Here is an 11953-nt window from a genome sequence, read left to right as displayed (position 1 = left end):
GTTTAAGCAGTTGGTCACACCGCAGGCAAAGTTTGCACAGGCAGAAAGGGAGTGGGTGACCAACAGGCAGAGTAGTAGGCGCAGGCAGGTAGTGCAGGGGTCCCTTGTGGCCGTCCCCCTCTCAAACAGATATACCACTTTGGATACTGACAGCGGGGATGGCTTACCAGGGGTAGGCAGCATCAGCCAACTTCGTGGCACCTGGGGTGGTCCTGCAGCACACGACGGGAGGAATAAGAGTGGGAGAGCTATAGAGACAGGGGTTTCTATTGTAAGTGGAATAGATAGGCGTTTCTGCGGCCGCAAATGAGACTCCAAGATGGCGTGTTGCCTCCCTGGTGCCAGGGTCAAGCGTGTCTCAGAGCGGCTGCAGAACATTTTGGAAGGGGAGGGTGAACGGCCAGTTGTCGTGGTGCATATAGGTACCAACGATATAGCTAAAAACCTGGATGAGGTCATAAAAGCTGAATATAGGGAGTTAGGAGGTAAATGATAAAATAGGACCTCAAAGTTAATAATCACAGGATTGCTACAAGTGCCACGTTCTAGTCAGAGTAGAAATGGAAGGATATTTCAGTTGAATACGTGGCAAGAGCAATGGTGCAAGGGGGAGGGATTCAAATTCCTGGGATATTGGAACCAGTTCTTGGGAAGGTGGGAACAGAACAAAATGGACGGTTTGCACCTGGGCAGGGCCGCGACCGATGTCCTAGAGGGTGTGTTTGCTTGTGCTCTGTGGAAGGGTTTAAACTAAAATGGCAGGGGGTTGGGAACCTGAGCGGGGAGACAAAGCAAAGGGAAACAAGGATAAATGCAAATGACAGGCTGGAGAAAAACAGAAGTGGCAGAGAGAGAAATCAAGTGTTTAAATCAAACATGGCCACAATAAATAATAACTCTATAAGATCTAAGATCGTTAAAAAAACAAGCCTGAAGGCTTTGTGTCTTAATGCTAGGAGCATTCGTAAAAAGGTGGATGAATTAGCTGGAGAAATAGAGGTAAACGAATATGATATGATTGGGATTACGGAAACATGGCTCCAGGGCGGCCAAGGCTGGGAACTCAACATCCAGGGATATTCAATAGTCAGGAAAGATAGGCCAAAATGAAAGGGAGGTGGGGTAGCATTGAAACATAGAAACACAGAAGATAGGAGCAGGAATAGGCCATTCGGCCCCTCGATCCTGCTCCAACATTCACTGTGATCATGGCTGATCATCCTTGACCCTTGCACCAGGGAGGCAACATACCATCCTGGAGTCTCGTTTGCAGCCGCAGAAACGCATATCTTTTCCACATACAATAGAGTCCCCTATGACTATTGCTCTCCCGCTCTGTTTCCTCCCCTGCTGTGCAGCAAAACCACCCATGGTGCCAGGAAGTTGGCTACTGCTGCCCTCCCCCGATGAACTATCTGCCCCAACAATATTCAAATTGGTATAGCTGTTTGAGACGGGGATGGAAACAGGGGACCTCAGCACTACCTGCCTGCGCCTACTAACCTGCCTGGCGGTCAGCCATTCCCTTCCTGCCTGTGCAGTCTGTATCTGCGGTGTGACCAACTCCCTAAACGTGCTATCCACGATGTGCTCAGCATCGCAAATGGTCCAGTATGTATCTATCAGTGCTGCAAAGCGCTCTGCCATAAACTGCAGCTGGATACACTTCCCACACACATGGCCATCAGGGACACAATAAGTGATTTCCCAGGAGGATCATGCCAAGGGGTCGAACTCCGCTGCCATGACTTACCCTTTAAATAATTCAAATTAAAGTAACTTAAATCAATACCACTAATGGCACTACAATTAAATGATATAATCAAGGGCCCTTGTTTACTAGCACTCTCCGCTACACAACAGAGAATCTAGAAACTATAAACAAAAAAATTAAGTTTGGCAAAAAGCGAGAAAGAGAGAAATACTCAGTCTTCAAGCATAACCCTGCACTTCACGTTGCTTGCTGCTGTCGCTCCACCTTGGGGACTTTAACTCGGGCGTCTTTGCATGGGAGTTCGTCTTAGGGGAGTGGGAGCTAGTGGGGCCTTGGGGAAGAATTCCTCCGCCTCCTGGCCAACATACAGTGCTGTGATGGCAAGTACAATGTCCCCAAGCTGTCTGGGCCGCACTTCATTTGCCGATTTTTGACAAGCCAGAGTTAATCGTGTAACACAGTTTAGATCAAATCCTCAGCAATGGTATCCTGCTCCGACTTACTCCACGTGTAATCGAACTGGAATTCCGCCCTTCATGTTATGGATCCACCAAGGAATTCAGATATCTCCGAGATATTCAGCGTTCCTCCAACCACTGCTCTCATCGTATCTTGAGATCCATCCTGAACGCCATGCAGTGCCACATGAACAATCTCGACCTCTGTCTTCAGCAGCACCGACTGATTTATCTCAGAGCTGTCCTGGTCCGCAGCTTCATTTCATCCTTCGCTTCATCCGCTGCTTTAAAAAAAAACTGTTTTTCTTCCTTTCAGGTGTCAAGAAATGTCAGCTTCAACAACTCATGGACACCACGCCCCTCCAGAAACTTCTACCCTTCACTTTCCTCTGATCCCATCCCTTCTTCCAATCTCACCCCTGCCCTGTTTACCCTATCCCCTCTGACGTTCCCCCCTCTGCCTCTGAACGATCAGTCCTCAGCAAAAGCCTGAGCTTCTTCCTCTTACACCCGCACCTCAATGAATTTCGAACTTGGCACGGCGCTGAGCCTTCATCTCCGGGCCCACTTTGGGGCCAGCAGTCTTCCCCCCGCAAATCTTACCCTTTCTCCTGCTTTCGGAATTCTCATTCTAATTAGACACCCCCCTCTGGCCTCTAATCCTATCTAATTATTTTAATTGCAAACTGCCGGCGTGACATCGGCCATCTCAATTACTCTGCTCCCCTCACCCACTCCATTCTAGCTCCCTTTGAACGGGCAGCACTCCATTCTTTCAGATCCAACCCCGACAATGTCATTAAACCTGCTGACAATGGTGGTGCTGTTGTTGTTTGGCGAACCGACCTCTCCATAGTGGTGCCTGAATGGCAAATCTCGACACGTCCTCCTAGCTTTGCCTGGACCAGGACCCCACTAGATAATATCAAGCAACCGCTTCCAAGACTGTTACTGACCTCATCTCCTCTGGAGATCTTCCCTCCACCGCTGCCAACGTCATAGTTCCTCAAACCAGCACAGCCCGCTTCTACCTCCTTCCCAAGATCCTCAAACTGGACTGCACCGGTAGACCCAACGTTTCAGCCTGTATTTGCCCCACGGAACTTATCTCTTCCTATCAAGAATCTATTTTTATCCCCTTGTCCATTCGCTTCCACCCTAAATCCACAACTCTACCGACGCCTTCCGCCATGTAATCAGTTTCAAATTACCTGACCCCAACCGTCTCCTTTTCACTTTGGACGTCCAGTCCCTCTACAGCTTCACCCCCCAACAGGATGGCATTCGGGCTCTCTGCTTCTTCCCTGAACAGAGACCCAACAAGTTCCCATCCATCACCACACTCCTCCGCCTGGCTGCACTTGTTCTCACATTGACCAACATCTCCTTGGACTCCACTCACTTGCTCCAAATTAAAGGTGTTGCTATGGGAGCCCGCACGCGTCCTACCTATGCTTGCCTTTACAAGTGATATCTGGAACATTCTTTGTTCCAGTCCTACTCAGGTCCCCTTCCTCACCTCTTTTTCCGGTACATTGATGACTTTATTAGTGCCAATTTCCTGCTCTCGCCCTGAACTAGAAATGTTCATTCACTTTGCTGATAATTTCCACCCTTCCGTCACATTCACATGGTCCAGCTCTGACACTTCCCTTCTCTTCCTCAACTTCTCTGTCTCCATCTCTGGTGATAGGCTATTGACAAATATTCACTATAAGACCACTGACCCCCACAGCTACCTGGACTACACTTGCTCCCACCACTCTTCCTGTTAGGACTCTATTCCATTCTGCGCAGCAATTGCTCTGATGATGCCACATTCCGCACCAGTGCTTCCAACATTTCTTCCTTTTTCCTCAAACAAGGATTTCCCTCTACTGCGATTGACACTGCCCGTGACCGAGTCCATTCCTTTTCCCGCACTTCTGCCCTCACCCCTGCCCGTCTCTCCCGGAAGCACCATAGGTTTTCCCTTTACCTCAACTCTCATGCCACCATCCGGCACATTCAATGGATCATCCTCCGCCATTTCCGCAGCTTCCAGCGTGTTCTCACCACCAAACACATATTCCGCTCACCTCCGCTTTCAGCATTCGGAAGGGACCAGTCCCTCCAAGGCACCCTGGTCCACTCCTCTATCACCCCCAGCACCCCTTCCCCTTCGCCTGGCACATTCACGTGCAAGCGCAGAAGATGCAACACATTCCCTTTTACCTCCTCACAGCCCACTGTCCAGGGCATCAAACACTCCTTCCAGGTAAAACAGCAAATTCCTTGTACTTCTTGCAATTTAGTGCACTCTATTCGCTGCTCATGATGTAATCTCCTCTACACGGAGGAGACCAAATGCAGATTGGTAACTGCTTTGTGGAACAACACCAAATAGTCCATAAGGGGGACCCCGAGCTTCCGGACACCTCTCACTTTAATTCTCCGCTCCACTGCCACCCTGGCCTCTCCGTCCCTGGCCTCTGACACTGTTCCAATGAAGCTCATAGTAAGCTCGAGGAACATTACCTCATCTTTCAATTAGGCATTTTACAGCCTTCCGGACTCAACATCGAGTTTAACAATTTCAGATCATAACCTCTGCCCCTATCTTTTTTTCATTACTTTTTTCTCTCTCTCTTACATGGTAGCTGTCGATCATTCTGCCATTGCCATTCACATTTCATTTAGAGCCATCTTTTGTTTCTTAACTTGTCTCATTACCATCTACTTTTGCCTTGCACTATCATCCTTTTGTCTCTTAATCTCTCCTGCCTTCCATCCTATCACAGTCCTTCCCTTTTGTTCTTTCCTCCCCTTCAGCCTTTCCCTGCTTCCACACGTGCTTATAAACCTGTTCCATCTTCAACTTTTCCCAGTTCTGACGAAGGATCATTGAGCTGAAAAGTTAACTCTGCTTCTCTCTCCTTACATGCTGGCTGGCCTGCTGAGTATTTCCAGCATTTCCTGTTTTTATTTCAATCAGAGTCTGTCAGCCTCATTAAAATATTCAAATTGCCAACCCGCCTTCTGGAAGTTGTTAGCAGTTTGGCCCCTGTCCCGACTCCATTATACCGGGAAGGGGGATGGTTAGGGTTGGGAAGATATACATTTTTAAAAATTTAACTTCTGACCCACCCACAACCCACCGACTGTTGCGGGCTAACATCCAGCCCTTCCTGTCTGGCCTCAGATACGGATAATGTTTGATCAATAATTTCGAGTCGCTTTTCCCTTCCCTTTTTTACAGTTAATTTAGTGGTGGTTGTGATCCTGTCCCGGGGAAAGTGCGGACTCTCCACCTGCACCACTCGCTACCTAGTAGCCATGGCAGCGGCGGATCAACTGGTAATTATCACTGATGTCATATTATTTCCTGGGATTTTTCCTCGACATCACCCCTGTGTGCAGTGATATCATTGTCTTGTCTCGTGCAGCCACAGAGTGTTCTGTCTGGTACACCATCACTTTCTCCTTTGATAGATTTCTGGCTATTTGTTGGCAAAAGCTCAAAGCAAAATATTGCAGCGAGAAAACTGCGGCTGTCGTTCTAGCAACAACCTGCAGTCTGCACTGATTCAAAAACGTTCCCTTCTACTTTACATTTGTACCTGGAGCTATAATTGACAATGTACCGCGGCTCTGTACTGTAAAGCCAAGCTATTTTATTCTTCCCGGACGGGTGGGATTTGACTGGTTTAATACGGTTTTAACCCCATTGCTTCCATTCGCTTTAATTTTGTTGCACAACGCTCTAAAAGTCAGGCACATTTTAGTGGCCAGTCGAATCTGTAAGGGACTGAGGGGTGAGAGCAAGGGAGAGAATCGCAGTGACCCAGAGATGGAGTGCAGAAGGAAGTCTGTGATTTTACTCTTCACCATATCTGGCAGCTTCATACTTCTGTGGTTGGTATATGTTATAAATTTCTTATATTATAGCATTACAGGAACTAATCCCAGTTTATACAATAATTCTTTACATATCTTTCGACAATTCGGATTTATGCTGCGGTGTTTAATTTGCAGCACAGACATATTTATTTATGGGGTGACCCAGTCCGGGTTCAGAGAGCAGTTCCTGGGCCTCTGCTGGACGAAAGTGCAGATACCCATGGTAACACAGGGGCTTGTGCGATTCTCTAGCGCCCCTGGGATCACGTGTAACATGGGGAACCAATCAAAGAAGGGAATCCCTTTCACACTTTTGTCAGGAATCTACGCACGGATCTCTCAAAAGCATGAATGGGATCACTTAAAAAACACAGTTAAACATGAAATATACATTTTTATAAATTATATCTCTATCTATCTATCTATCTATCTATCTATCTATATATATATTTATCTATCGGTGTATCTATGTAGGCATCTATGTCCTTCTGTCTCTCCAGTTACGTGCAGTACAGAGCTCTGATCAGGCCCACAGCAGCGACTGTGATTGGTGGATTTGCCCATTTTCTGGTCGCTGCAGGGCGGCCATTAACTGGAAGTCCAGCTGAGATATTCTGTGCTGCCATTTCGAGAAACAATTCATGGGTCGTTAGCAGAGCGAGTCCCGCCTCAAAAGGTCAGATCATCAATAAAATAAAATACCAGAATCAGATTTAAGGTCAGTTCAGGGCTCTGTGCTGCTAACATAAAATGTACTTTGCACCCAGTGGGGAGTGTAAGGAATGGACTATGGAATGGAATTCAGTTATCGTGCTTGAAATCCTTCAACTCTTTCTATCATTTAATTAATTTAACAATATATTTGATTGGATATTTCACCGCGTTCTTCAGCTCCTTTCTGAATTTTTTCTTGGTCACAGCGTAAATACAAGTGTTGGTGCAGGAACTGAGAAGCTGTAGCATTGTTGCTGTAGATTCTGTGATAAAAAGAGGGTCGGAGGCGAAGTAATAATAGCGAATACCTGCAATTCGCCTGTAAATATTATACAAAACCTGTGTCATCCAAAGAACTATAAAACTGCCTGATATACTGAAGAGTAAAACGATGGATTTCCTTCGGTTCTCCATCTCTGGGTCTTTGTGATTCTCTCCATTGCTGCGTCCCCGCAGTCCCCTGCGGACTCTACTGGCAGCTAAAATACGTCTGACGGTCAGAGCATTGAGCTGCAAAATCAGAAAGAACGGGACACAAGGTGCTAAAATGCGGTGAAACAACTCAAATGCAGCCAATGCGGGGGAAGTAAAGAAGCTCTGTTTATAGATACAACCCCAGGGAACATTGTCAATTATAAAATCACGTTCAGTTGTAAAGTACCAGGGGACAGATTCTAAACAGCCCAGCACACTCACTGTTCCGATAACCACAGCCGCCGTTTTCTCAGTGCAATATTTTGATTTCAGCTTCTCACAACAAATGTCCACAAATCGATCAAAGGTGAAAGCGACTGTGAGCCACACAGCCGCATTTGTGGCTGCAAAACTCAAGACGGCAATAAAACTACACACGGGAGTAATTTTCAGGAAAGAATACGGGAAATATATCTGACCAATCCAGGTCAAGATGGGATCAGCGATGACGACCAAGAGTTCGGCCGCTGCCATTCCCACCAGGTAGCGAGTGATACATTTGGAGAGACCGCACTTTCCTCGGCACAGGATTACAATCGCCACCAAGTTAACTGTAAGAGAGAGAAAGGGAAGCAGATAAATTGCTGATCAGGCCTGGAGCCAAAGCAGCAGTTTGACAGGATCTTGGCTGAAATTTCCAGCTTTACTTTTTCATCCAAGGGTTGAAACGGATTCGGTGACCTGGGCAGCGCTTCTGGGCAGAGAAATGCTTGGAACAAAGTTTTCGATTCTGAATTGGGAAATCGATACAGGAAGTGAATAAATTGAGCTCCGGATCAACGGGAAGGGCCGAATCACGTCGCAGTGCTTGTGGGGAAGGGAGAAGGGGTTTTGGGGAGCCGGAATCTAACTGGTTAAATCCGGATTTGACTCCAGACTGAAGGCCAGGAAGGTTTGGGGACAGAGGGAGGTGACGCTGGTTTGTTGCTCCGGGTTTAATGAGCCGACCGGTTCTGACACTTAACGGGAAAGACCGAGAGACACGGTGGTGAGTTTGAGGCTTCGGATCGGGTAGGAAGAGACGGCTGGAGACCGTGCCCGTGAGTGAGCTTGGGAGGGAGACATTGAAATGTCAGGTGGGATTAGGATGGGAGTCAGAAGCATAGGGTTTGGGACAACGGACAAACTGAAGCAACAGATGAGGAAACAGAGGAATCAATGCAGTGGGAGGAGAGGCTGGGATTGACAGGGAGAGACTGCAGCAGAGTGTTAAAGGAAATCTATTTCAGAGATTCCAGTAACAACTCAACTAATGCATTCAACCAGTAATATCTGTGGTTACTGATGTCAAGGAACAGCTCGTTGGGTATAAAATGTTGTCAATAAATTTACACAGCAGATTCAATTACATCATATTCAATTTAATTCAAACTCATTTTTATTGAATAAAACTGATGCAGAGCGCTTAAATTACGCTGTTTCAATAATTCTTTATGATCAATAAATCATGGATCCTATTCTTGAAATCAATTGAATTAATATTGTTTATTAAGGCATAAGGTAAAGAAAAAGAACATTCACCAAAACAGACTGAGGACCTGAGGATAAACACAGCGAAGCCAGTCTAACAATAAAATCTCACCCAATCTGGCAATACCTTAATAAAACCCTGAAGTCACATTTACTGTTAATTGTACTCGAAGTTTCAACAGCTCTAACTCTCTCACTTTCGCTCCAACATTTGCTTCTCTCTTGCCTTCTCCCTTCCGCATACTCTGTTCTCTCTTTGCCAAAGATCATTTTCACATCGGATTCAATCGTAACACCCTCCACCTGCATGCTGTTCACCATCACCGAGATCTACGATCCTATTCTCAGAGTCAATGGCCCAGAACTTGGTGTCAGGGGCTTGCCGCGCGTGCAAGCCCCCGATCTGCACTCACCCTGCGTGCTGACATCTGAAGCCCGGGCCTGCTTGCATTTCCTGTGACAGGCCCAGTTCAGATGTCAGCGCGCAGTACTTACCTGATCCAGCGGCGTAGTTAGTGCGATGTGCCGGCTGGGATCAGGTGAGCACTGTACAACCAATCAGGGGAGGGGAAGGCTCATTCATGAGTTTAAGAGTAAGAACTCTCAAACTCATGAAAACTACGGGGGCCCAAAACACTATTTAAACTTTAAATAAAAATTTAAAAAACATCCCAATCATTAAATTAATTATAAATAAGTTAAAAAAAATAATTTAAAAAATCATTTTTTTTTTTGAAAAAAATAAATTTTTAATAAAAAGGGTCTAAAACTTAACTTATCTTATTGTAGATTCTTTAAAATAATAAAACTGTGGGACAAAAATTCTAAATTACACTAAAACACCACTTACATATAAAAAAAATACTTACGTGCGCTTTTTACAAGCGTAAAGACCGGAGGCCTTTAGACATGCGCAAATCCCCCAAAAGATAGGAAATCCATGACGCACGCGCTGCCCCCTACAGTGCACACGCTAGCCTCTTCACCTCTTGGGTTAGAGGAGAGGAAATGCCGGTTTTCAGCGCATGCGCTGCGCATGCTGAAAACCAGCATTTCCTCCGGCCAGACGCGTGAGTACCCCTTCCGTAGTCACGCGTTTGGGGAGGAATTACTGCCCCAATATGTTCCATGGTGAAGCCTCTGTGAATAGTTTAATGTTTCTACAGATCACCCAAGTCGCCAACTGTTCCCTACACTGTTCATTTCGTCTACAATGGATGCAATAAACAGAGTCGAATATCTCTTCCAGTTAGACCTCACAATAATTGAAGTTCCTTCTCTGTAATTATAAAGTACAGCATTAGATGGCGCGATTGTTCAATTAACAAAACTCCAAAATCACTGCTGCTCCTTATAATCTCCAGGTCAATAGAAGGGCTTCTGATTCCAACTGAAACAGTGCAAACTGATACAACATAACCACAAAACATTCAATTTTAAAATGAGGTCCAGTGACAGTCATTGAATCCTTCCACACTGAAGCAGAGAAGGTGATGTGACAGTGTCAGCAGCAAAATCAGTTCAGTCGCCAGGCCTCTGAAGCAGCGTCAGATACACACACAGTGAAATTATGTTTCACAAAAGTGATAACCAATAAACACATTGAAATCCCAGTTAAAGTGAACCATGTTACCGGGGAGGGGGGACATTTTGCAGCCTCCTTGTAACACAGACCGTGAGCTGTCTCATATTCAGTCACTGAAAGCACATACAAGAAAAAATGTTCCAGAGCATGTTAGTTCCACAACATGACAATATTAACTGTTCCCGATTATCTGAATCCGGCTCTTTGCCCAGACACCTGATTTCAATATATTCAGTACAGAGAATAAGCCAGTAACAATGCCAAGGTTCGATGAACAAAGTTGATCACAAGTTTGAAGCAGCGGCTGCAACACCAAAAGAGATTTCCGTCATTCCACTGATTGGACAGAACAGGTGGCAGCGAGTAAAGCATTACCCAGTCCAGCAGCAGAATTAACACCGATTTACATCATTGACAGCTAGGATAAAGGCCTACCAGGAACTCCAACGGCCGCAAGAACAGGATAGTAAATGTCCTCTATCTGATAGATTACTGGATATCCCATTTCTGTGAGAAGCACAGCTTTGGTGGAGTGGAACCCACAGCTCCGGCAGGCAATCTGAGCTGATCCATTCCAATGGGCCCTGATTTATAAGTCTCCACTGACACGGTTATACCCCTGATCATTGCTATTAGTTACAGTCACTTGAACAAACACATTACATCATGACCTTCGACCCCGATGTTAATAACGTGCTGGATGAAACACAAACATCTCAAAGTCCAGGACATTTTCTTAATCGAAACTCTCGGGGGAATAAGGCTGGAAGCTTGGCTCATACAGGTCAGATCCAACAATAATGAGCCGCTTCATTTACAATTTTTATGTAATTGTTTTGACCATATTCACTCCTGCCAAATCATTTATAAATGTTAACCGAATTCGCCGCATTGTACACTGAATCCAGGGACACAGGCAGACCCGTTTCTCCCTGTACCTGCTGCTTCCCAGTTAAAACATGAACTTGGAGTCTCTGGCACAAGAACAGTTACAGTCCATGTTCAGGATTGCAGCCTAGAAATTACTGTGGGTGCTATTAGGGTGCGGACACTGAACGTGCCACATTGACATTGCTCTCTGCTATTTTAGTGCAGGTGTTTTCCTGTTTATTCTACAATGGTTAGCGACTGCAATAAAATTAGAACAGTGCCATCTCCTGACACCATTGCTCCAGGTCACTCCTAGCTGGATACTCAACCACCACATTCCATAAATGTCAACCGATGCCAAATTCTGCTGTACAAGGGCAGCCCTCCCGAGTCTCACTCGCCCTTCACTCTCGCCCTCACTAAGCCTCAGTGCCTCTCAATCTGCAAAATGATTTAATTCTAAATGTTTTTCATTGGTTTAAATGTATCCAAGGCCTCAGCCTCCCCTCCAAAGCTACAGCAAACCCACCCGTTATCTCTGCATTCCACTGACACTGGCCTCGTTCGGTGGGACTGTCCTCACTTCGGTCAAGTCTTACCGATCTGATTGTTGCCAGAGTACCTCCAGAAATGGTTTCTCTTCCCACACCAGCACCGTTAACTCTCGAGTCTCTGAACATTACATCCCTGCCCCTCCTCTTCGTTGTCAACATGCTTCCCTTTGTGACATCATCTACAGACATGTGGTTAACTTCCCCATATCTGCTGACAACAGCCAGCTCCAGCTCT

General features: G+C 46.0%; 1 protein-coding gene across 1 annotated transcript; it reads right to left on the bottom strand.

The window, feature by feature from the left end:
* Nucleotides 1-6888: 6888 nt before the first annotated feature.
* Nucleotides 6889-10799, bottom strand: LOC147087778 (putative G protein-coupled receptor 139). Its single transcript, XM_085977832.1, has 2 exons — nucleotides 10730-10799; nucleotides 6889-7790 (listed from the first exon to the last, which is right to left on the bottom strand). The coding sequence occupies exons 1-2, from the start codon at nucleotides 10797-10799 to the stop codon at nucleotides 6889-6891; spliced, it is 972 nt and encodes a 323-aa protein (XP_085833958.1).
* Nucleotides 10800-11953: the final 1154 nt, after the last annotated feature.

This window comes from Somniosus microcephalus, unplaced genomic scaffold (genome assembly GCF_052327205.1).
Source record: "Somniosus microcephalus isolate GS21.2 unplaced genomic scaffold, FLI_Smic_1.0 unresolved_chr5, whole genome shotgun sequence".
In the NCBI taxonomy this organism is placed as follows: Eukaryota; Metazoa; Chordata; class Chondrichthyes; order Squaliformes; family Somniosidae; genus Somniosus; species Somniosus microcephalus.
This window is presented reverse-complemented; position numbering and strand designations above follow the sequence as displayed.

Bases quoted from the DNA above. Each gene is read 5' to 3' on its own strand.
- LOC147087778 (XM_085977832.1), bottom strand. From the start codon at position 10,799: ATGGGATATCCAGTAATCTATCAGATAGAGGACATTTACTATCCTGTT. The intron at 7,791-10,729 runs GTAGGCCTTTAT...TCTCTCTTACAG, and splicing joins TGCGGCCGTTGGAGTTCCTG to TTAACTTGGTGGCGATTGTA.